The sequence below is a fragment of the Carassius gibelio genome, chromosome A11, assembly GCF_023724105.1.
Source record: "Carassius gibelio isolate Cgi1373 ecotype wild population from Czech Republic chromosome A11, carGib1.2-hapl.c, whole genome shotgun sequence".
NCBI lineage: Eukaryota > Metazoa > Chordata > Actinopteri > Cypriniformes > Cyprinidae > Carassius > Carassius gibelio.
The window spans coordinates 14,046,201-14,072,091 of NC_068381.1; the positions used below are offsets into that span (position 1 = coordinate 14,046,201).

At 39.9% G+C, this 25,891-nt stretch overlaps 1 protein-coding gene and 1 long non-coding RNA gene across 9 annotated transcripts; both read right to left on the reverse strand.

Annotated features, from left to right (window-relative positions):
- Window positions 1–1,746: 1,746 nt before the first annotated feature.
- LOC128022416 (proline-rich protein 36) lies at window positions 1,747–25,891 on the reverse strand. 8 transcript variants are annotated; one of them, XM_052609984.1, is made up of 7 exons: window positions 25,573–25,891; window positions 25,371–25,490; window positions 25,184–25,302; window positions 24,936–25,083; window positions 24,743–24,864; window positions 24,205–24,661; window positions 1,747–2,038 (listed from the first exon to the last, which is right to left on the reverse strand). In XM_052609984.1, exons 1-7 carry the CDS (start codon window positions 25,808–25,810, stop codon window positions 1,866–1,868), a joined length of 1,377 nt encoding a protein of 458 aa, XP_052465944.1. In that variant the 5' UTR covers window positions 25,811–25,891; the 3' UTR covers window positions 1,747–1,865. The 8 variants fall into 8 exon arrangements, with proteins under 8 accessions (XP_052465944.1, XP_052465943.1, XP_052465942.1 ...); XM_052609983.1 differs by having other exon boundaries at window positions 1,747–2,005; window positions 24,172–24,661; XM_052609982.1 differs by having other exon boundaries at window positions 1,747–1,878; window positions 24,045–24,661.
- LOC128022422 (uncharacterized) lies at window positions 5,591–8,797 on the reverse strand. The gene is made up of 3 exons (XR_008185912.1): window positions 7,968–8,797; window positions 7,009–7,043; window positions 5,591–6,587 (listed from the first exon to the last, which is right to left on the reverse strand). It is a non-coding gene; the product is annotated as an uncharacterized LOC128022422 (long non-coding RNA).

Here is a 25,891-nt window from a genome sequence, read left to right on the forward strand (position 1 = left end):
CCAAATAGCAAGAAAAATTATAAAATGCACAACAGGCAATCTCTCGGGTTTCAGGAGGTTAAATGCTTTCTCTGAATCTTTAAAGTCTTTCCGCGAGCATTCCTTCAGGTGCAGATATATTTGTGCCAGTTCAGCTATTCAACATAGTGTATTTATGTTGCTAGTAATTTGGAAATGTTGTTCTCTCTTGCCTGACCACTGCTGAATGAGAAATAAACAGGAAAAATAAAATCAGATGATAAAGAAGGTGGAGTTTCAGAACACACCCACAATTGTGTAACTGCCACAGACCAATGGAAACTTAAAGGTGTTTAGGAGCAAAATCGAACTCCCCCAGAAAGTTAACTTTGGTCAGCTGTTTCGAGAAACAAACTCAAAACAAACTTCGTTTCAGCCTGATTTTGTTCGAAATTACGTCATATCAGTTTGTTCTTTGATTTCATTTGAAGTATCCACCTTTTTCCTGATGTAAAAATGGGCGCCGCCATTTGTAAATTCTATGGGTCTAGCTTCCAGTCTCATTTGCGTCCAGCTATTTTTAGCTGTACAAAACAGTTATTTTTGCTGCTTGATATTGACAATTGATGTGTCCTATCATATTATTTTAATCTGTTATCTTGAGAACACACTGGTTTGTACTGCAAACAGTTTTACAGTTTACTGCACATTGTTATTCTCTTCGTTATTTACCTATAGCGGCTAATGGAATGGAAGTCTCACCCATAGGCTTTCTTCTATGTTGAGGAAAAAGGTGGATATTGGGGCCTTTGCAGTTAAACAGTCCACAAGTCATCAAAAAAAGTGCACACTTTCATGTGCCTCACACAGTTCAGGGGGGTAAATAAGGGACTTCTTTAGTGAATGCATGAGTTTTAGCAAGGAATATATCCATTTTTCAAACGTAATAAACACTTTTCTCACTTCCGTTATCTTTCATACACGGTCGGTAAGTTGCGTGATTAGTGATGAATGTGGATAGAGAACAAAAAATGCTGGTCACAAATTAAAAGTACAATCAGGATTTGCAAAGAAAAATCTCAGAGGATTTCAATATAAACCAAGTGGAGACTGGTTTTCCTTCACTAAAGTAAGGAAACTTTGATTCCTTCGCTCCTATAAATAAACTGTGTAGCATACTGTATATACTACAACCTGTGCCGAAAAAGGCTTCCACAGCACATATGCGAGCTAATGGAAGTGAGAGAAAGGAGTTTGTTTGAAAGATTGATGTTTTTCTTACAAAAATGTAAATTAAATGGTTAAAAGACAGTGCTAAACTGTTGTTGCTCTGTCTGCCAAGTTACACATCCAACCTTAAAATCAATCCATTTGTGTCCTGTGTGAGCCCATCTAGTCTTGAAATCACTACACATGTTTAAGTATTTCTTAAATACCAAACCAACAAAATGAGGGCAGATCCTTGAGCAGTTGAAGATTAAGGGACCAAGAATATTCCAATAAACATTTAAAAGTTTTCTTCAGTAGAGCTAAGACACAAGGTAAAGGAGCAAGGAAAAGAGGATCCACAAATATGTAATGAGCACACTACTGCTACAAGACATCATTGTGTGTTGCTCAGTTTATGGATTTGTGGGGAACTAGATTCACTGGTAAACTAGACCCTTCCACATTTGCAGGTTATGACACAGCAGAACAGTGTTGAGTAGACTTCTATAGCAGCAAATCAGATACTTTTTTTGCATTCAGTTTGCTTAAACGGCAAAAGAAACACCACAAACACCAACATTTTCATGAAGTCAAAGAGCTTTATTAGTCTTATACCAAACTACTGATGTTGTCATTTAACTTGTTCTGGTGTCAAAAGCAATACAGCTTCAAGTCCACTCATCTGCTCAGTCAAGTGGTCATCTACGAGACCTGTAGACAGAGGATAACAGTGCAGGGGAAGACAGTGACCTAGGGCTGCGGGGACCAGAGATTGGACCCTTAGGATACTGGAGCCTGTAAGGGTATTTTACAGTTGGAGCCACAAAAGGCTTAACAGGTTGACCATAGTACGGTGGGTACACTGGATAACCTGGATACTGGTGCTCAGGCTGGTATGGGGCAGGGGTGGGTACGGTTGTTGCAGGAGTGGTCACTTCAACTGGGCTGTGGAAGCCATTTTTATAAGGAGGGAACTTCGGGTACCAGGGATATGGTGGTTGCTGTGCTGGGGGAGCAACTGGGTCACCTTTAGAGTAAAAGGGATCAAATATTGGCATGGGATACTTGGGAGGGTACATGGGCTGGAAAGGATATTGAAAATGTGGCATAGTGGCAGTCGTAGGTGGCACAGTAGGAGGCAGGGTAGCAGGTGCCACAGGATACCACCATGGCTTTCCAAAACGGTCAAACATCTGTTGCATGTCAGTTTGGTCACGGGCAGGTGTGGTTGGGTCCATGGTTGGGGCTACAGTTGGCTGTGTCAGAGGACAGGAAAGAGTCACTTCCCGGCCACCGTACAACAGAGGGAGTTGCTTTGCTGTATCCTGAGGAAGACAAAAAAAAAAAAAAAAAAAAAAAATGAATAAGGAACTTCAAACATTCGATAAACAAGTCGTGCATCCAATTATGCTTACAGTAGTTTCCCAACAGCTCCCGGTGAATGGGGCTGTGACAACCAGTGAACCAGCAGCAGTAGTCTCAAATGCAAATGAGCATTGGGAGCATGTTAGGAGCAGAGGCTGCCATGATCCATCAACTAAAAACATAGAAAGTGTCAAGCTCCTGGTTTTCAACTTGTATTGTAAAGGGAATTAAGAGACTTGCCTTTAATTTTAATATAATCTGCTCTGATGCCAAGTGTGACAATCATGCCAAAGGAGAAGCAGGACACGGTAGGGAGAAGAGGACCCACAGGGCAAGACATTTGCACTGGAGCACCCATTATAATTAGTGGCAGAACATAACTTCCACCCTGTTAGATTGAGAAGTTAAGTTAAAGCCTTCAAAAACTCATGAGGCGTCATACAACCAGAACGGAGACAGCACTTGCTATCTTTCATGCACACTAACCTCTTGTCTGACATTACAGCCCCGGTATGGAGCAACAAGAGAGACATCCCTGCGTGCACGCTTCAGTGAGAAGCCACAGCTAGCTGGCATCTCAGACAAAGGCACTGGTGACTGGTCTCCTGATGTTGAAAAAAAAAAATCAAATAATAAATACACACACACACACACACATATTCAGTCCCTCTCGCGCACACACACACACACACGCAAACCCCCTCACCTCTGTCAATTAGAAAGTGTGGCGTTCTTGGTCCTGGAATGCGCAAAATCATTGAATCATTGCTACATTGCACAGAAGAACCCAGACGGCGCAGCTTAGTGCTAGCAGACAGAAACCATGCTTGAAAGAAAGAATTGAAGTTAAATTAGAGACCCCACTTCAAAATAACAATCCCGTTTTAAGTTTAGGATGTCAAATTACCTTCCTCATTTGACTGGTGCCCATCAGACTCCGCTGACCTCAACAAAGAGGTCTTCACATTATTAGGCGTTGTACCTTGGCCACTAATGAAAAGTTTGCCAAAACGGACTGGGTTTTCAGAGGCTGCTCCATAAGCAACACCTACTTCAGGAAAGGCCTCAGGATCTATTCCGAAGGAAGAATTCAGTGTCACTACAGCCAACATGAAAAGTAAGATGCCCTTTGCTGAAGGCATGGCAAGTGTTCAAGCAAACACCAAGAATTTTACAGTTGCTTGAAAACCCTTAATTCTACAGCTTGACAAACTTATTGAGACATGCTGTGCTATTTGTAGTCACATTTGATTGCTCACTGACATTGGATGACCAATAAAATCTGTTCAACAATCAGCTTGTTGTTTTCACCTGTGCCTTATTATGCTGAAGTTAAGACAGGGACTGAATTTGGAATAGCACACAACTTAATAGCATATGACTTCAGGGTAATATGCTTGTATGCTACTTGAAATTAAGCCATTATACAGAACATTTATGGTGTCTTTATTGATAGGACTCATTAAGTTAAAGTATGTTACTTTTGCACTTTGTAAAGACAGGTTTCAGAGGCATAATAGTACGTACTTCCCTCAATGTACTAAAACGTGCCCACGATTACTATTGCTCATGCCACGATTTAGCAAATCAGCTGAACGCAATAGTAAATTGAGGGAACGCAATAGTAATAGGGCTGGAATAAACGATTATTTTTTAAACGATTAATCTAGCGATTATTTTTTTTGATGCATCGATTAATGGAACGATTAATTTTTTCAGACCGATTCGATTTCGATTATCTCCCCATTAATTGACTACTAACAATTTATACATGTTGATTTACATATCTGAATGAAAAAAACATGAATTCCTTAACATTGCAATATATGTTTATTGCTCTTAAAATTACAAAATAAAAGACTAAGAATGCATTACTTTGCACTTGTATAGAGATAGCATTCAATAAAGCCTTGAAAACACATAGCTTACTGAAACAGGCTTACTGAACACATAGGGGCCTAGCTTACTGAAAAAAAGTTCTTCTTTCACATGAAAATAACAACAACTTGATGTCTAGCATTAAATTTTTTTATTGAATGCTTGACATCAAGTTGTTGTTATTTTTTGGTCACCCAAAATACTTGTTTAGAGCAATTGAATGAATACAGTAACCAGTGTAAACTTTAGGGCTTTAAGCTAATACAGAGAGTGCTTTTCCAAAAAAAGAAAAAAAAAAATGAACAGTGGGAGCCAGCAGCCTGTCATGGAGAAAAAAAAAATCTCTGAATGCTCCATGTGAAACTTTGGCGTTCTGCCCTTTTTCTATCATGTCTAATGATTTTGGTTAATATGCATGAGGGAGAGAGAGAGAGAAAGAGAGAGCAAGACAGCGCTCGTGTAGTTTGAAGACTGTGCGGGAGCGCGCGTGAAACTTTGGCGTTTCGCCCTTTTTCTATCGTGTTTAATGATTTTGATTAATATGCACAAGGGAGAGAGAGATCAAGAAGCGCTCGTGTTGTTTGAAAACTGTGAGTGCGCGCGCACACCCGGGGCTTTCTCTCCCAGCCGGCATTTCAACGTTGATTCAACGTTGAAACAACGTCAGGTACCATGGTTGAATCAACGTTGAAAAACCTTTCGATTTTGCAAATTGGATCAACGTTGAAATCACGACGTTGATTCACCGTTTAAATCGTGACGTTGATGTACGGTTGAAATCACGACGCTGATTCACCGTTGAAATCCCGACGTTGAATCAACGTTGAATAACCTTTCGATTTTGCAAATTGGATCAACGTTGAAATCACGACGTGGATTCACCGTTGAAATCACGACGTGGATTCACCGTTGAAATCGCGACGCGGTTTCACCGTCTTACCTGCATTACGGGTGAATGAGGGTCGTGCTGCAGACCTGGGATGAAAGCTGAATGAGGTGTTGATTTTGAAAAATTAATCCGCGTTGATAACACGACGTTGTTTCCCCGTCGTACCTTGCACCGTGTATAAATACACCTAGATCCTAGTTGGCATTTAGATCAACATGGTACATGCAAGGCTAAAAATCTAATGACTGGCAGCAATGGCTTTACAAACAACTTCAATAAACTACCACATGCTCAAAATTGTCAAACAGCAGTTTAATTTTGGAAACATACTGTATAAAACAGATGAAAATAATCCCACACTTTATTATGCAGAGTATGCATGGAGGTAATGCTAAAAACATGTAGTAGAACAATCCAAATACAATAATATTTAAAGGTTTTTGTAAAATAATTTGGCACATAAATGCAAATTTTTTTGCAGCACTTACAAGACAAACCCTTGTACCTTTATGACTGAAACCAGTGTATCTTTTATTTTGGTGGAAACCTACAGTTTCTGTCAAAAACATGTTTGAGTAATGTGTCTCATTACAAGAGTTGTGTACATTTGTGCAGTGAAAATGTGTTGAACAGTTAGAGAAGGGAACCTTCCACCAGTTGATTTCTAATGGGAACCCCCCGGACTGTGTCTTCTTTACTGTGGGGAATGCAGAATGAGATTTCTACCGCAGGGCACTCTAAAATGTTAGAACCAGCAGCCTTAGTGTATACAGTGTGGTTGTGCTTCGGGTGATCCTTGAAAGAGTCCCAGCGCTAGGTCCTTTCTGACGCCGTCCCCTCCACTCTCTCCCACTTGTGCACTTTCTGTACCGTCCTGTATAAACATTTACATTTCATCATTTAACAGACGATTTTATCCAAAGCGACTTACAAATGAGAACAACAGAAGCAGTCAGGTGTACAAGCGAACAACAACAGGATACAAGTGCTATGACAAGTCTCAGTTAGTCTAGTACAGAACACATAGCCAGGTTTTTTTTTTTTTTATATATATATATATGAAAGACAAGAAAAGAAGGAAAAGTGCTAGCATTAGTTGGTTAAGTTCTGGTGAAAAAGATGAGTCTTAAGATGTTTCTTGAAAATGAGTAAAGACTCAGCAGTTCGAATTGAGATTGGGAGGTCATTCCACCAGCTGGGCACAGTCCAGGAAAAGGACCGTGAGAGTGATTGTGAACCTCTTTGGGATGGCACCACAAGGCGTCGTTCACTTGCAGAGGGCAAACTTCTGGAAGGAACATAAGATTTAACCAGTTTGTTTAGGTATGTTCACAATGTTTGACAATAACTTTGATATTGTGAAATATATTTAACTGAAAACTGAATGCAAAATAAATCACACAATATTTTCACTTTACAGTTCAGTAACAGTGATGTTGGAAACAAAGTGGACAACACTATTCATTAAACACTTATTTAATGTATTCAGATGAAAATGTACAATATTAACAAATTATTCACAAGCAGTGTTTTCAGAGCCCCCAGTTACACTGTTTTAATCAGAACACTAGCAATACAGTGTAGTAAAATAAGTCAAATCAAATTCAGTACATTTTTATTAAACTAAGCACAATCAAAACCTATCACAAAAGGTCAAAGCATCTCTAGCAGAAGTGACAGTGCAATGTAGCAGAAGAACAATTTCTTACCAATGTTTCAAGAACAAGCTGGATCCTCGATGACTCTACAAGGGGAAAGAAGAAATGGTTTACTGAAAAGTTCTTAAAAAGAAGGATTTCATATTATACCATTTCTTTAAACCATTGGTTCTCAAACTTTTTATACCAAGTACCACTTCAGAAAATATTTGTTATTAAATATTAAGTTGCACCATAATGACCAACATTACATTTCAGCAGCGTAGTTGGCCAAACTATTCAGCTACAGGTCTACAGTTAAAAAATGAGGCAGTTTTATTCTAATAAGAATATTAATTGTTGTCAGACATTTTACCATGGTAAATACAGTTTGAACATTAACACTACAACTGTGCTTACATACACAGGTAAATGAAAAAAAAAAGTTTAAATTAAAATGTAATTTTAAATGTAATTATGTAACAAAAGTTACAAAACTGTACTGTACTTTCACTCTAACATACTTAAATGTGCAAAAAAAAAACTTACTCAAAGATTAAGTTAAAATATATTAACATTAATTAGTTTAATTTAGTGATTCACCTGCATAACAACTAGAGGGGGCCTGACACTTTGAGAACCATGCTTTAAACAATCCTTTCTTTTTTTTTTTTCATTTTCATTAATTCATTAAAATTATATTATTTAAATACCGACATTTGCACTTATATGTTGCAGAAAACACTTTGAAACTATTATAAGAATACAAACATATATAACACACCTAATGCATGGGATTCATATCAGGAAAATATGGGAAAATCTCTAAAAGACAGACATTAACACAACCTACCAGCAACACATTGGGTGAGCATCTAACTTGATCATCTGTGATAAAGCAATGCAAAAATAGACACACGGGTATTTATTTATCTGCAGGTTACATGTCCTTTAAACTACCCATTTGTAAACTCTGGTAATACTTTACTATTTTCAAAAGATAATAAAGATAAAGTTAGCGATTTTCTTACCTCATTTTGCCAGGATGTTTTCAGGACCTCGCAGAACACCTGACCCTTCTTGTGTTCACAGTTTTTGTTCTCCATTGACATGTCACGACTCAAATTCGCTCAAAATAAATAAAAAATGTACAGGCAAATATGAAATAATTCGGGACCGACCGAGCAGTAAATTATAACGAGCAGCAGCTCACAGTTAGCCGCCTCACTCACAGAAAGACGACAATAACGGTCATATTTTTAAATGTAGAAAAGCGCGAACCGATTCATTGTCCAGTTTCCTGAATGACAGCCAGATTAACCAATCATGATAGAAGTAATAAAATAAAACTACCAATGGGAGTTGTTTCAGTGTGATAAAGCAGCGAAATGTATAGTTTTATTGTTGTTAATGATGATAATATTTAACATATACCTTTAGATTTTAGAATAGGTATCATGACTAAAATATTTTTAAATGCTATTAAAATAATAATTAATTTAAATAATTTAATATAAATAATTTAAAAGCTTGTTAACCTTTTTCTACCATTTAGCATTAAACATTTTTAACGTTGTTTCATTAAAACAACTGACCTTATTTCAACCATATTTCAATGTTGAAAGTTGGTCATGTGCTGGAAGTTTTTCAACAGTTCATCTTTAAACGTTGAATCAACGTTGTTTCAACGTTGAAACCACAACTGACCTTATTTCAACCATATTTCAACTTTGAAAGTTGGTCATGTGCTGGATGTTTTTCAACCATTCAGCTTTAAACGTTGAATCAACGTTGTTTCAACGTTGAAACCACAACTGACCTTATTTCAACCATATTTCAACGTTGAAGGTCGGTCATGTGCCGGCTGGGCTCGTACGCGCCCTGTCAGGCCCAGCAGTCATTCTATTCTCACCGAGGCTTTGACAGCCGCCAAAAAAAAAAAGATCAATGCAGAAAAACCCCTGGATTGGTTATATAACGTTGGACAGAATGTTGATCTGGACATCGCGTATATTCAGATCGACGAATCGATGCGCATATTTTGCGTCTACGTATTTTTTGCGTCGACATCAGCGATGACCTCGATGCATTGTCCCAGCCCTAAATAGTAATCGTGTGCACGTTTTAGTACATTGAGGGAACAAATTAGTAAATCGTGCTCACAATTTATTTATTTTTTCTTGCATGGCATGTGCGGGGCTCCATAATATACGTACAGTTAGATAGAGAAAACATTAAAAATAATTAATTACTCATTTTAATGTATTTATCCATTATACTCCAGTCAATAAGATTATAAAAATCAGCTTACATGAACAAAAAAAAAATGTTGTGTCCATTGTCTATTTTTAAGCATTTAAATCTATTTTGCAGGTGGAAAGTGGTAAACTTGTTAGTTCAAAGACTAGTGATAGTCACTCAATAAATGAAAGAAAGCAATTGTGTTTTCACTAGTCCACAGAGGATAGACATGGTGGTAGTAATAGCTGCTGCAGGACCGCTCTGTCACTAAGTCCAGCGTAGTCATACACAGTCATGATTGAGCTCGCTTGAGCTGCTTGGTTTCAGATCACTGACTGGCAGATATTTGCACAGGACTGCTTGTGTGCTTTCCAGTAATTTGGCAACAGTTCAGCCCAGTCCCTATCAATTCTTTTGGCCCTGGTAACCACTTTATCAGTCTGATCTGGCTAGAAGTGTGTTACCCAGAAGTGTGTTTCATTATCATTATTGGTGTTTTTAATAAAGTTAATCTCACCTGCAAACTGCCTAAATATAGACAACACCCCACACCACCAGGTACAGCAATATACTGGACTGGGTTCTAAAAGATGCATATCACTCAGCTCTGGGACTCTCTGATCACTGTTTGGTCCATCTTCTATCAGCCTACAAGCAGAAACTTAAATCTGCTAAGCCTGTATTGAGATCTGTAAAAAGATGGACTAATGAAGCAGAATGAGATTTACAAACCTGCTCTGACTGCACTGATTAGAGTGTTTTTGAAGCTGCAAACACTGATTTGGAAGAGCTCAATGACACCATGACATCCTACATCAGTTTCTGTGAGGACGAGTGTGTTCCCACCACGACCTATTTAACATTTAACAATGACAAATCTTGTTTCAGTGCAAAACTCAAACAGCTTCACCAGGCCAAAGAGGACGCCTACAGGAGTGGGGACAAAGCCTTGTACACATTGGCCAAATACACACTGAACAGGGAGATAAACATAGCTAAGAGAAGCTAATCTGATAAGTTGAAAAACACAGTTTTTGTCTCACACCCACACAATGCTTCTCAGTCTGCACTCAAAAACGAGTCAGTCTTTTGTTCGTTTTCTGGTTCGGCTCGGTGTTCATCTTCAGTTCTCTCTTCACAGCAGTTCAGTCAGTGTACTGTTTGAGTAAATTAGGGTGTACTCATACTAGGCACGGTTGCCATGAACCGGGCCCGAGTACGATTGTCCCCCCTCCCCACTCCCCCTCTGGCCTGCACTCACATACAGGGTTTCAGCATTCGTGCCGGAGCACGCTTACGTCATTATGGTGCGACGGTTTCGGGATAAACAGGAAGAGCAGCGCTCTATGAACACAATGGAGTGCATCGCTCTGTTTTCTTTGTGGATAATTTTGTGTTGTTTGGTCCACAGCCTGTTGTTAAACAGATGTGTCGCCTTAGTGGCGCGAACATTTTCACGTAATCGTGCTGCTCGTATGAGGATGTTTGCATGATACCAGCTGAAGTGCAGCTTTTTTATGCGTTTTGCACCTCTGCCATAGACCAAAGCGACCCTTTCCCTACCATGTTGGTTTTGGAGCGTCGCAAAACCGTGATGCAAAGCGTCCTTTTCCGTGCCCCGGCACGGTTAGCGCTCACACTGCATGCGAACCGCGCCCGAGTCCAACTGAACCGTGCCCTGGCCCACCTCTTCCAAGCGGGCCAGGGCCGGCTAATCGAGCCGCGCCCGGGCACGATTCGGAGCACTCACACTAGTCAAACGAACCGCGCTTTGGTGGTCAAACGCACTCGGGCACGGTTCAAACTGGCAGTGTGAGTACACCCTTAATTACTCCGGGATATTGGTTTGTTTGAACTCAGAGGGAGTGTCAGCCACATTAAAAAAGTTAACAGCTTAAGTCATTTGTGGATTAATGCGTATTGGAGATGCAAACCATTTAAAACTATTCAGTTCGATTTGGTGAACTGGTTCAAAAAGATCTGGTTACATCGAATGATTCATTTGCGAAACGGATATCACAAACTGCTTTGTTTTGAACTCTCTCACAACAGACACGGAAGAGAAGACAATGCTGAATAAAGTCATAGTTTTTGCTATTTTTGGACCAAAATGTATTTTCGATGCTTCAAAAAATTCGAACTGACCCTCTGATGTCAAATGGACTACTTTGATTATGTTTTTCTTAGCTTTCTGGACATGGACAGTGTACTGTGCACACAGTTTCAATGGAGGGACTGGGAGCCCTCGGACTAAATCTAAAATATCTTAAACTGTGTTCCGAAGATAAACAGAGGTCTCACGGGTTTGGAACGACATGATGGTGAGTTATTAATGACATAATTTATATTTTTGGGTGAACTATCCCTTTAAGATCTTTGAAGGTGATGTACGCAAAGTCTTCAGGAAACAGAAGATAAGGAAAGTCAAGGTCCCAGATGGTGTCTTTCCAGCCTGCCTCAAAACCTGTGCTGTCCAGCTGTCATCCATCTTCACATTGATTTTAAACACATCACTGGAGCTATGTGAAGTTCCTCAAATGCTCCACCTCCATTCCTGTACCCAAGAAACCAAAAATAACAGGGATAAATTACTACAGATGTTTTGCTTAAACATATGTGGTCATGAAATCATTTGAGCGACATATTTATGAATAATTGCCTCACAGAACCATTATACAATTGCATTCCTAAACAGTAACATCCACCTTGGAAATCAATGACCACATTTAGTTTGTTTCATCTATTCCCTCTGAAGTGCAAATAATTTATTATATGGACCTATGAAAATTATAATATTCAGTGATTTATCCAACATTTCATATTGATATACTTGTGTATCTCAATAAATTAGAATATTGTGGAAAAGTTTAACTGTACAGCAAATCATGTGTACCATTCTAGATTGTTAAGGGGGGGGGGGGGGGGGAATGCTCGTTTTCACTCAATATCCTGTTAATCTTGAGTACCTATAGAGTAGTACTGCATCCTTCATAACTCCAAAAAGTCTTTAGTTTTATTATATTCATAAGAGAAAGATAGTCTGTACCGATTTTTCCCGGAAAAACACGACCGGCTTGAGGCGTGACGTGTGGGCGGAGCTATAGAATCACGAGCGCAAGTAGGCTTTTGCATTGAGAGCATGTGGAAGCTGTGACATTACCATGAGGGAAAAACCATCATCCAAAACAAACCATGGCTTACAGTCAGATTCAGCCGTTTATTTATGATCCAGAATCATATCCAGAGGCTGAAACTGAACGAGAGCAGCAGCAGCAACGACTCGCTCCGAGCGGGGCTCGAACCCGGGTCTCCTGCATGGAAGGGGAGGCACTAACAAGGAGGCAGAGATATTTTAAGCAGTTTTACTCACCGCCTGCGGTTCCAACACACGATCGTGACCCTTTTTCGTTGGGATTGTATCATCCTTAAGAAATAAACGATACGCAAATCCGTCGTCAAACTGGGCCTTGTGAACAAGCATCTTCGAAATGCAGGGAACAAACAAAAACATTTGCACAACTCCGTTGATGCTCTGTAAAAATAAACTCCATCCACTGGTCCCTTAATGCTGTTTTTTTTTTTGGTAATCTGTGCAGGGTTGTCTTGCCCTGGCAACCAAAAACACACTTCTTTTGTGACTTTTCGCGACGCTCTTGTTCTGATCAGTGAATCGCTCTGATCAGTGAAATGTCTGTGCTCAGCCTCGCTATACGGGAGCGTGCGCTCTTCCGGCAGAAGTGCCCTTAGGACCCATATAAAGAAATTCCGCTCCATCTAACGTCACACAGAGCCATACTCGAAAAAAACTTTCCGAAACTTGTGACAAACTGGAAGGAGTATTTTGGGAACAAAAATACTCCTTCAAACGTACAACTTAATTTTTGAAACTTTGTCCATGTTTAGCATGGGAATCCAACTCTTTAACAGTGTAAAAAACTCAGTATGCATGAAATAGCATTTCACCCCCCCTTTAAGGTGTTAAATGTGAGCCAATTAAAAGAACCAAAGACTTAACCTATATCAGTCTGTGTGCACGTAATTAAAGAGTTTCACAATTTGAGTTGATTTACTGAAATTAACTTCTCCACGTCATTCTAATTTATTGAAATGCACCTGTATAGCCTAGCACCAGTTCTGGCAGGAAGTGACCATTTTGTTCTTTGACTCATTGGATGGAAACGGTGCTCCTTCACAAATGTTTGTGACTTCAATTTTGCACACAAGTTAAATTATCAACTTTGGATGGAAACCTGGCTAATGAATAGCTTAATCTGAAATTGATTGGGAAATTAATTTATAGGAGAATCCTTTTTAAGCTACGCAAATTGACCTCATACTGAATTAAAATACTGGCTCTGAAAGATGTCAACTCACAAATCTATCCTTCTCAGGAAAGATGAAGGTTCTCTTCCAGACTGTGCTAAGCGGTTGTTGCGTTGAGTGCCAAGTTACACATCTAATCTTGAAGTCACTACACCAGACATTGAGTGTTTCTTAAACACTGCCACAAAATGAGGGCAGCTCTTTTTAGTAATATTCCAATATACTGTTCTCCTTCAATTCCTCTATAGTCCTTCTCAGCATCATCAGTAGAGCCAAGACAAGAGAGAATGCATTAATAAGTATCAATCAATCACCTTTATTTATATAGCGCTTTAAAGGGGGGGGGGGGGGGAATGCTCGTTTTCACTCAATATCCTGTTAATCTTGAGTACCTATAGAGTAGTACTGCATCCTTCATAACTCCAAAAAGTCTTTAGTTTTATTATATTCATAAGAGAAAGATAGTCTGAACCGATTTTTCCCGGAAAAACACGACCGGCTGGAGGCGTGACATGTGGGCGGAGCTAAAAAATCACGAGCGCCAGTAGGCTTTTGCGTTGAGAGCGTTTGGAAGCTGTGACATTACCGTGAGGACAAAACCAACCAAAACAAACCATGGCTAACAGTCAGATTCAGCGTATATTTATGATCCAGAATCATATCCAGAGGCTGAAATATAACAAGAGCAGCATCAGCAAAGGCGTCTCTATGTGGTATTTACTGAAACTGTATATATTTGCTTAGCGGTTTTGGAAAATGACTAAGTTCCACTTTGTCGTCTTTTTTTTTTTTTTTTTTAAGCTGTACATGTGGAAAGTGCAGTTTGATGACAACATCGCATGTTGTTTACTTGATGTGCTTACGCGCCGATAGCTAAGTTAACAACATATTTGAAGCAGTTTTACTCACCGCATGCGATTCCAACACACGATCGTGACCCTTTTGCGTTGGGACTGCATTATCCTTAAGAAATAAATGATGTGCAAATCCGGCGTCAAACTGGGCCATGTTTGTAAAACAAGCATCTTTGAAATGCAGGGGAACAAACACAAACACTTGCACAACTCCGTTGATGCTCTGTAAAAATAAACTCCATCCACGGGTCCCTTAATGCTGTTTTTCTTTTGGTAATCTGTGCAGGGTTGTCTTTCCCTGGCAACCAAAAACACACTCCTTTTGTGACATTTCGCGAAACTCTCGCTCTGATAAGTAAATGTCTGTTGTGCTCAAACGTACAACTTAACTTTTGAAACTTTGTCCATGTTTAGCATGGGAATCCAACTCTTTAACAGTGTAAAAAACTCAGTATGCATGAAATAGCATTTCACCGCCCCTTTAAACAAAAAAAACATTGCGTCAAAGCAACTGAACAACTTTAATTTGGAAAACAGTCTCAATAATGCAAAATGATAGTTAAAGGCAGTTCATCATTGAATTCAGTTATGTCATCTGTGTTCAGTTGAAATAGTGTCTGTGCATTTATTTGCAATCAAGTCAATGATATCGCTGTAGATGAAGTGACCCCAACTAAGCAAGCCAGAGGCGACAGCGGCAAGGAACCGAAACTCCATCGGTGACAGAATGGAGAAAAAAACCTTGGGAGAAACCAGGCACAGTTGGGGGGCCAGTTCTTCTCTGACCAGACGAAACCTGTAGTTAAATTCCAGGCTGCAACAAAGTCAGATTGTGCAGAAGAATCATCTGTTTCCTGTGGTCTTGTCCTGGTGGTCCTCTGAGACAAGGTCTTTACAGGGGCTCTAGTTGTCTTGGTCTCCGCTGTCTTTCAGGGCTGTAGAGGTCCTTTCTAGGTGCTGATCCACCATCATGTCTGGATACGTACTGGATCCGGGTGACTGCAGTGACCCTCTGATGTGGATACAGACTGGATCTGGTGGCCACGGTGACCTCGGAACAAGAGAGAAACAGACAAATATTAGCGTAGATGCCATTATTCTAATGATGTAGCAAGTACATAAGGTGTTATGTGAAGTGTTTCCGGTTCACCTAATTACTGCAGCCTAAAAATCCTTTAACGGATTTGGATATTAAAAGCATATTAGTATGTTATGTGTATGCCAGATTAAAGAGATGGGTCTTTAATCTAAATTTAAACTGCAAGAGTGTGTCTGCCTCCCGAACAATGTTAGGTAGGTTATTCCAGAGTTTAGGCGCCAAATAGGAAAAGGATCTGCCACCCGCAGTTGATTTTGATATTCCAGGTATTATCAAACTGCCTGAGTTTTGAGAACGTAGCGGACGTAGAGGAGTATAATGTAATAGGAGCTCATTCAAATACTGAGGTGCTAAACCATTCAGGGCTTTATAATAAGCAATATTTTAAAATCTATATGATGTTTGATAGGGAGCCAGTGCAGCCATGACAGGACCGGGCTAATATGGTCATACTTCCTGGTTCTAGTAAGAACTCTTGCTGCTGCATTTTGGACTAGCTGTAGTTTATTTACGAAGCATGCAGAACAACCACCCAATAAAGCATTACAATAATCTAAACTTGAGGTCATAAATGCATGGATTAACATTTCTGCATTTGACATTGAAAGCATAGGCCGTAACTTAGAAAAAGTAGTTTTACAAATGCTAGAATCGTGGCTTTCTAAAGAAAGATTGTGATCAAATAGCACACCTAGGTTCCTAACTGATTATGAAGAATCGACAGAGTAACCATCAAGTCTTAGTGTTCTAGGTTATTGCAGAGTTTTTAGGTCCTATAATTAACAGCTGTTTTTTCTGAATTTAGCAGTAAGAAATTACTCGTCATCCAGTTTTTTTTTATATCGACTACGCATTCCATTGGTTTTTCAAATTTGTGTTTCACCAGGCTGCGAAGAAATATAGAGCTGAGTATCATCAGCATAACAGTAAAAGTAAAAAGGAAGCACACTACTGCTACAAAACACCACAGAGCATTGCTCAGGGGCTCACGTCATTCCATGGCTTTGTTTGGACGTACATTTAGTGGTGAATTAGACCTTTCCACAGTTGCAGGTTTACGCAGTTAACTCATTAATGTTGAGTAAACTACTTCAGCAGCAATTGGGGGGGGGGGTATTTTTGCTTTCCAGTTGCACAAACAGCAAAATAAAGTCCACACAGAAACATTAAATGAAGTCGCAGTTTTATTAGCCATCTACCAAACGGACACCATTTGTTCTGGTGTCAAAAGCAATACAGCCCACTCAAGTCCACTCATCTGCTCAGTCAAGTGGTCATCTACGAGACCTGTATACAGAGGATAACAGTGCAGGGGAAGACAGTGCTCTAGGGCTGCGGGGACCAGAGATTGGACCCTTAGGATACTGGAGCATGTAAGGGTATTTTACAGTTGGAGCCACAAAAGGCTTAACAGGTTGACCATAGTAGGGTGGGTACATTGGATAACCTGGATACTGGTGCTCAGGCTGGTATGGGGCAGGAGTGGGTACGGTTGTTGCAGGAGTGGTCACTTCAACTGGGCTGTGGAAGCCATTTTTATAAGGAGGGAACTTCGGGTACCAGGGATATGGTGGTTGCAGTGCTGGGGGAGCAACTGGGTCACCTTTAGAGTAAAAGGGATCAAATATTGGCATGGGATACTTGGGAGGGTACATGGGTGGCTGGAAAGGATATTGAAAATGTGGCATAGTGGCAGTCGTAGGTGGCACAGTAGGAGGCTGGGTAGCAGGTGCCACAGGATACCACCATGGCTTTCCAAAACGGTCAAACATCTGTTGCATGTCAGTTGGGTCACGGGCAGGTGTGGTTGGGTCCATGGTTGGGGCTACAGTTGGCTGTGTCAGAGGACAGGAAAGAGTCACTTCCCGGCCACCGTACAACAGAGGGAGTTGCTTTGCCGTATCCTGAGGAAGACAACAACAAAAAACCCCCATGAATAAGGAACTTCAAACATCCGGTAGACAAGTCAAGTGCATCCAGTCATGCTTACAGTGGTTTCCCAACAGCTCCCGGTGAATGGGGCTGTGACAACCAGTGAACCAGCAGCAGTAGTCTCAAATGCGAACGAGCATTGGGAGCATGTTAGGAGCAGAGGCTGCCATGATCCATCAACTAAAAACATAGAAAGTGTCAAGCTCATGGTTTTCAACTTTTATTGAAAAGAGTGAGGCATTAAGGGACTTGCCTTTAATTTTAATATAATCTGCTCTGATGCCAAGTGTGACAATCATGCCGAAGGAGAAGCAGGACACGGTAGGGAGAAGAGGACCCACAGGGCAAGACATTTGCACTGGAGCGCCCATTATAATGAGCGGCAGAACATAACTTCCTCCCTGTTAGATTGAGAAGTTAAGTTAAAGCCTTCAAAAACTCATGAGGCATCATACAGCCAGAACAAAGACAGCACTTGCTACCTTTATCATGCACACTAACCTGTTGTCTGACATGACAGCCCCGGTATGGAGCAACAAGAGAGACATCCCTGCGTGCACGCTTCAGTGAGAAGCCACAGCTAGCTGGCATCTCAGACAGAGACACTGGTGACTCCTCTCCTGATGGATGAGGTGAAACTTGTGAGAAGAAAAAAAACCCACACAACCAAAAAGAGACACCCACCTCGGTCAATCAGGAAGTGTGGCATTCTCCGTCCTCGAATGTGCAAGATCATTGAATCATTGCTACATTGCACAGAAGAACCCATATGGCGCAGTTTAGTGCTGACAGAAGGAAGCCATACTTAAAAATAAAAAAAGTTAAGTTTGAGATGCCACTCAAAAAAAACAAACAAAAAAAAGCTTAGATTGTCAGATTACCTTCCTCATTTGTCTGGTGCCCATCAGGCATCGAAGACCTCAACACAGATGTCTTCGAATTATAAGGTACTGTATCTTGGCCACCAATTAGAAGTCTACCAAAATGGACTGTGTTTTTAGAGATTGCACTATGAGCAACACCTACTTCAGAAAAGACCTCAGGATCTTTCCTTAAAGAAGAACTCAATGACACCACAGCCATTGTGAAAAATAAGACACCCTTTGCCCAAGACATGATAATTTCTCAAGCAAGAGCCAGAAACTTCACAGTTATCAAAAAATAAATAAATTAACCCTACAGCTTGACAAGATCACTTGGCCATACTGTGCTTTTTGTACTCAAATTTCAATCACACAGTGATATTGGATGACCAATCAAATCTGTTCATCAATCAGCTTGTTGTTTTCACCTGTGCCTCATTATGCTGAGATTTATGCTGCCTTCGTGTGCTATCGGAAACATCCTATTTCCCACTTATGAATGCCTTATCCAAATGCCTACACTTGCGGTCTTTGCACTAGACCACTCGACTACTTAAATTATGCATTTCCTGTATTTGGCCCAAGTGTTTAAGTGAGCATGAAGACTACAAGAATTGCCTTGTCCAAATACTCACACTTGCGGTCTTTGCACTTGATCACTTGACTACTTAAATTATGTATTTCCTGTATTTGGCACCAGGTGTTCAAGTAAGCATTAAGACCACAAGTGTGTGTACAACTTCTCATTACCTGGCCCTTTACCATGAAGCTTGGATTAGCTGGCTAGCCTATGTTCTGGGTTACTTCTTCTTCTGCTTATTGGCGGGTCATATCTTTATGACACATACCACCACCTACTGGACTACTACACAGCAGTGTGTAAAAGGACCTTGGTAGCTGACACATTAAATCATAAAATCATAAAATAATAGCAAAACCCCCCACCCTTCTCAAAAAAAATAAAAAGATATTACGGTTTATGCTACATATTTAATTATATACCCAGCTAGATTCTTCTACTTAAACCAGTATCATTAAGATACGTAATAAAATACTTGCTTCTTTGTCCCTGCATATCTTGCTCCTGTAAAATATCTTACAATCAAATTTCTTACATCTAAATAAAACATGGGTGACCTCCTCCAAGACTTTACATCCAGAGCATATTCCATTTTTTTTACCTATTAATGATAAAGTGGAATTCAGGCCTGCATGTGGCCCAACCTCAATCCGGTTATAATACCTTCTTCATGCCTATTAAGACCCAATGAGGTGATTATTTTCCCTCCAACACAGTTCTGATTCCTATAATAGTGTCTGACATTACTCTCGGAATCCCATTCATCTTGCCATCTTAGTATAATCTTTGATTTAATTAAAGCTTTAGCATCTCCTTTACTTAATGGAATGTGAATTTCTACTTGATCTAATTCCAGAGCTTTTTTAACTAACTTATCAGCAATGTCATTGCCATCTATTCCATAATGGCCTGGAATCCAACAGAACTGCACTGCTAGTCCAAGGCTTATAATATTTAAAAGAAGATGCTTTACTTCTAATACCAAATCTTCACATATAGCATTATCTGTTATAAAACTTTGTAATACTACCATAGAGTCAGTACATATAACTGATCTAAGAGGTTTAGTCTCTTCAACCCACCTAAGGGCAGTTATTATTGTAGTCATCTCTATTGAATATACTGATAAATGGTCACTCACTCTATACCCATATCTTTTTTCAAATTCTGGTATATATATACCAACACCACAATGACCTTTGGGTTCTTTAGAGCCATCTGTAAACATTTTCAAATATCCATAATATGAAGTATTTAAATAACTTAAGCAGGCTTCAGTAAAACTTTGCTTAGTGTGATGTTCACCTTTTCCCACTAATAAATCAATATTTACCTCTGGAACTGGAAGCAGCCATGGAGGAACACTATTTAAAGCTAATGCTAGGCCATACTTCAACTCTTTTAATCCATAATCATTCACTATATTGTCAATATTCCCACCAAATCCACTGGACTTTTTAGAATATTCCCAACAATCACTAAGTACTGACAGAGATGGGTTATTGAAACTTGTTGCTGATTATAAAGCATAATTTTAAAAGTTTCAGGGACTTTTTTTCTAGTAAAATACACCACCTGTGACTTTGAAATAGAAAATTTAAAACCCCAATCAATTCCCCACTGTTCCAGTACATGAATGTCCTTTTGAATCTTATCATTAACATATGAAATATTACGTCCTCTTCTCCAAATGACAGCATCATCTGCATATAATAGACATTCGTTACTATCTCCCAGTTTTTCATATATGTCATTAATCATTATGTTGAACAAGATAGGACTGATAACACTCCACCGAGGAATCCCATTTTCAACAATAAACTCATCAGACACTGCATCTCCCACTTTGACCCTAATGGAACGTTGAGAGAGAAAGTCAAGTATGTAATTATACACTTTCCCATTAATTTCCAATTTTCCTAATTTAATCAATAAACCTTCTCTCCACATTGTGTCATAGGCTTTCTCAATATCCAGGAAAACTGGCACCATTACTTCTTTCATTATTAACAACTTTTCAATTTCATTGCATACTTTGACCAGAGCATCTGTTGTTGACTTGCATTTCCGAAATCCAGTTTGATTCCCTTTAAGTGGATTTATGTATTCTAGAAAATAATTAAAACGCCCAACTATAATTTTTTCCATTAAATTTCCAAAATGTGAAGTGAGTGCAATAGGCCTATAATTTTAATTAATTGAAATTAAATATTTCAATTACCACACATTCATGATCCTTGGTATTAATAAACCTATACGGTATTCCTAATTTAATAAATGTCATACACCCTCCTCCTCTGCCTTTTCCTCTATCACATCTAATCAAGATGTGGTTTTAACCATGTTTATGCATATGACCTCAGGTTTTTCTTTCAGATTATGTATATATCTCTTAAATTCTTGACCATTTGCAATTACACTTCTGGCATTCCATTGAAGAATGAAAAGTACTATAAGGCTTTTAATGACTATTTTGACCCTCATATTTACTATTCAGTATCTCTTGAATCTTACTAGCTTGTGACCTAAATCCTAAGTAGTCATTTGCAATATCCACAATTGCTTTTACCTTATTCCTTCCCTGAGGAAGTTCAGTTGCTTTACTGATCACTACACAAATGAAGGCAAGGAAGTCATTTTTCTTGACCAACAATGTTTCTTCTGACATTTTCTTTTTTAATTCACAGCACTCTGATGGTTGAGAATTAAGTCTGGGCCTACTGCCCTGTTGGACTCTCTCGTTTGGATGGATCCTGTGGTTTACTCTGCTTATTGGGTTGCTAGTATTTGTTTCCTGAGATTGCTCTAGTGTATGGGGGGGGGGGACAATTAGGCTACTACCTTTCTTTTCCATTTTAATTTTCTTAACCGCCTCCGCATAGGAAACTTTATAAATAACTTTGCATTTCTGGACATCTTTTGCCTCTTTGTGCTTCTCACAACCTCCATAAGCTGCACTATGATTGCCACCACAATTACAACATTTGAATACAGCATCTTGTTCACATTTACCATATAAATGTTCTCCTCCACATTTTGCACATCTAGTTTTTCCTCGACATTGGCTAGCAGCGTGACCATACCGTTGACAATTAAAACATCTTAATGGCGGTGGGATATATTCTCTGGATATTGGTTTGTTTGAACTCAGAGGAAGTATCAGCCAAATTTAAAAAGTTAACAGCTTAAGTCATTTTTGGATTAATGCGTATTGGAGATGCAAACCATTTAAAACAATTCAGTTTGATTTGGTGAACTGGTTCAAATAAAATCAGGTTACATCGAATGATTCATTTGCGAACCGGATATCACAAACTGCTTTGTTTTGAATTCTCTCACAACAGACACGGAAGAGAAGACAATGCTGAATAAAGTTTTAGTTTTTGCTATTTTTGGACCAAAATGTATTTTCAATGCTTCAAAGAATTCGAACAGACCCTCTGATGTCACATGGACTACTTTGATTATGTTTTTCTTACCTTTCTGGACATGGACAGTGTACTGTGCACACAGTTTCAATGGAGGGACTGAGAGCTCTCGGACTAAATCTAAAATATCTTAAACTGTGTTCCGAAGATAAACAGAGGTCTCACGGGTTTGGAACGACATGAGGGTGAGTTATTAATGACATAATTTATATTTTTGGGTGAACTATCCCTTTAAGATCTTTGAAGGTGATGTACGCAAAGTCTTCAGGAAACAGAAGATAAGGAAAGTCAAGGTCCCAGATGGTGTCTTTCCAGCCTGCCTCAAAACCTGTGCTGTCCAGCTGTCATCCATCTTCACATTGATTTTAAACAGATCACTGGAGCTGTGTGAAGTTTCTCAAATGCTCCACATTCATTCCTGTAAACAAGAAACCAAAAATAACAAGGATAAATTACTACAGACGTTTTGCTTAAACATATGTGGTCATGAAATCATTTGAGCGACTGGAGTTGGCCTACTTGAAGGACATGGCAAACAGTTCTGTGGATGATAGCATCAATATGGGTCTTCACTACATCTGATCCAATCTGTGGAGATGATAGTAGACTTCAGGAGAACCCCCCCCCCCATGGAAAGCCCTGTGGATGCAGTGGAGTCATTCAGGTTCATGTGTATGTCATATTGATATACTGGTGCATCTCAATAAATTAGAATATTGGGGAAAAGTCCAACTGTACAGCAAATCATGTGCACCATTCTAGATTGTTAAGGTGTTAAATGTGAGCCAAAATCATCACAATTAAAAGAACCAAAGACTTAACCTATTTCAGTCTTTGTGCACATAATTTAATACAGAGTTTCACAATTTGAGTTGATTTACTGAAATTTTTCCACGTCATTCTAATTTGAGATGCACCTGTATAGCCTAGCACCAGTCCTGGCAGGAAGTGACCATTTTGTTCTTTGACTCATTGGATGGAAACGGTGCTCTTTTGCAAATGTTTGTGACTTCAAATTTGCAAAGTTAAATTATCAACTTTGGATGGAAACCTGGCTAATGTATAGGTTAATCTGAAATTGCTTGGGAAATTAAGTTATAGGAGAACCCTTTTTAAGCTAAGCAAATTGACCTCATACTGAAGGGGCCATACAATGGCAAATTAAAACACTGGCTCTGAAAGAGGTCAACTCACAAATCTATCCTTCTCAGGAAAGATGATGGCTCCCTTTAAGACTGTGCTAAGCAATTGTTGCTTTGAATGCCAAGTTACACATCTAATCTTGAAGTCACTACACCAGACATTGAGGGTTTCTTAAACACTGCCACAAAATGAAGGCAGCTCTTTTTAGTAATATTCCAATATACCATTCTCCTTCAATTCCTCTATAGTCCTTCCCAGCATAATCAGTAGAGCCAAGACACAGAAGAGAGAATGCATTAAGTAAAATGAAGCACACTACTGCTACAAAACACCACAGAGCATTGCTCAGGGGCTCACATCATTTCATGGCTTTGTTTGGAAGTATATTTAGTGGTGAATTAGACCTTTCCACAGTTGCAGGTTTACGCAGTTAACTCAATGTTGAGTAAACTACTTCAGCAGCAATTGGGGAAAGTATTTTTGCTTTCCAGTTGCACAAACAGCAAAAGAAAGTCCACACAGAAACATTAAATGAAGTCACAGCTTTATTAGCCATCTACCAAACTGACACCATTTGTTTGGGTGTCAAAAGCAATACAGCTTCAAGTCCACTCATCTGCTCAGTCAAGTGGTCATCTACGAGACCTGTATACGGAGGATAACAGTGCAGGGGAAGACAGTGCTCTAGGGCTGCGGGGACCAGAGATTGGACCCTTAGGATACTGGAGCATGTAAGGGTATTTTACAGTTGGAGCCACAAAAGGCTTAACAGGTTGACCATAGTAGGGTGGGTACATTGGATAACCTGGATACTGGTGCTCAGGCTGGTATGGGGCAGGGGTGGGTACGGTCGTTGCAGGAGTGGTCACTTCAACTGGGCTGTGGAAGCCATTTTTATAAGGAGGGAACTTCGGGTACCAGGGATATGGTGGTTGCAGTGCTGGGGGAGCAACTGGGTCACCTTTAGAGTAAAAGGGATCAAATATTGGCATGGGATACTTGGGAGGGTACATGGGTGGCTGGAAAGGATATTGAAAATGTGGCATAGTGGCAGTCGTAGGTGGCACAGTGGGAGGCAGGGTAGCAGGTGCCACAGGATACCACCATGGCTTTCCAAAACGGTCAAAAATCTGTTGCATGTCAGTTGGGTCACGGGCAGGTGTGGTTGGGTCCATGGTTGGGGCTACAGTTGGCTGTGTCAGAGGACAGGAAAGAGTCACTTCCCGGCCACCGTACAACAGAGGGAGTTGCTTTGCCGTATCCTGAGGAAGACAACAACAAAAAACCCCCATGAATAAGGAACTTCAAACATCCGGTAGACAAGTTCATCCAGTCATGCTTACAGTGGTTTCCCAACAGCTCCCGGTGAATGGGGCTGTGACAACCAGTGAACCAGCAGCAGTAGTCTCAAATGCAAACGAGCATTGGGAGCATGTTAGGAGCAGAGGCTGCCATGATCCATCAACTAAAAACATAGAAAGTGTCAAGCTCATGGTTTTCAACTTATTGAAAAGAGGGAGACATTAAGAGACTTGCCTTTAATTTTAATATAATCTGCTCTGATGCCAAGTGTCACAATCATGCCAAAGGAGAAGCAGGACACGGTAGGGAGAGGAGGACCCACAGGGCAAGACATTTGCACTGGAGCGCCCATTATAATGAGCGGCAGGACATAACTTCCTCCCTGTTAGATTGAGAAGTTAAGTTAAAGCCTTCAAAAACTCATGAGGCATCATACAGCCAGAACAAAGACAGCACTTGCTACCTTTATCATGCACACCAACCTGTTGCCTGACATGACATCCCCGGTATGGAGCAACAAGAGAGACATCCCTGCGTGCACGCTTCAGTGAGAAGCCACAGCTAGCTGGCATCTCAGACAGAGACACTGGTGACTCCTCTCCTGATGGATGAGGTGAAACTTGTGAGAAGAAAAAAAAAGAAACCCCACAACCAAAAAGAGAAACCCACCTCGGTCAATCAGGAAGTGTGGCATTCTCTGTCCTCGAATGTGCAAAATCATTGAATCATTGCTACATTGCACAGAAGAACCCAGATGGCGCAGTTTAGTGCTGACAGAAGGAAGCCACACTTAAAAAAAAGAAAAAAAAAAAAAAAAAAGTTAAGTTTGAGATGCCACTCAAAATAAAAAACCCTTAGAATGTCAGATTACCTTCCTCATTTGACTGGTGCCCATCAGGTATCGGAGACCTCAACGCAGAGGTCTTCAAATTATTATAAGGTACTGTACCTTGGCCACCAATTAGAAGTCTACCAAAATTGACTGTGTTTTTAGAGTTTGCACTATAAGCAACACCTACTTCAGAAAGGACCTCAGGATCTGTCCTTAAAGAAGAACTCAATGACACCACAGCCATTGTGAAAAATAAGACACCCTTTGCCCAAGACATGATAATTTCTCAAGCAAGAGCTAGAAACTTCAGCGTTATCAAAAACTAAATAAAATAATCCTACAGCTTGACAAGCTCACT

What these genes read in the sequence shown, in the direction of transcription:
- LOC128022416 (XM_052609984.1), bottom strand. Translation starts at nt 25,810, where the DNA reads ATGTCTTGGGCAAAGGGTGTCTTATTTTTCACAATGGCTGTGGTGTCA. An exon ending in GATGTCATGTCAGGCAACAG is followed by an intron (nt 25,084 to 25,183) that starts GTTGGTGTGCAT and finishes TCAATCTAACAG; the next exon opens with GGAGGAAGTTATGTCCTGCC. An exon ending in AGATTATATTAAAATTAAAG is followed by an intron (nt 24,865 to 24,935) that starts GCAAGTCTCTTA and finishes CTATGTTTTTAG; the next exon opens with TTGATGGATCATGGCAGCCT.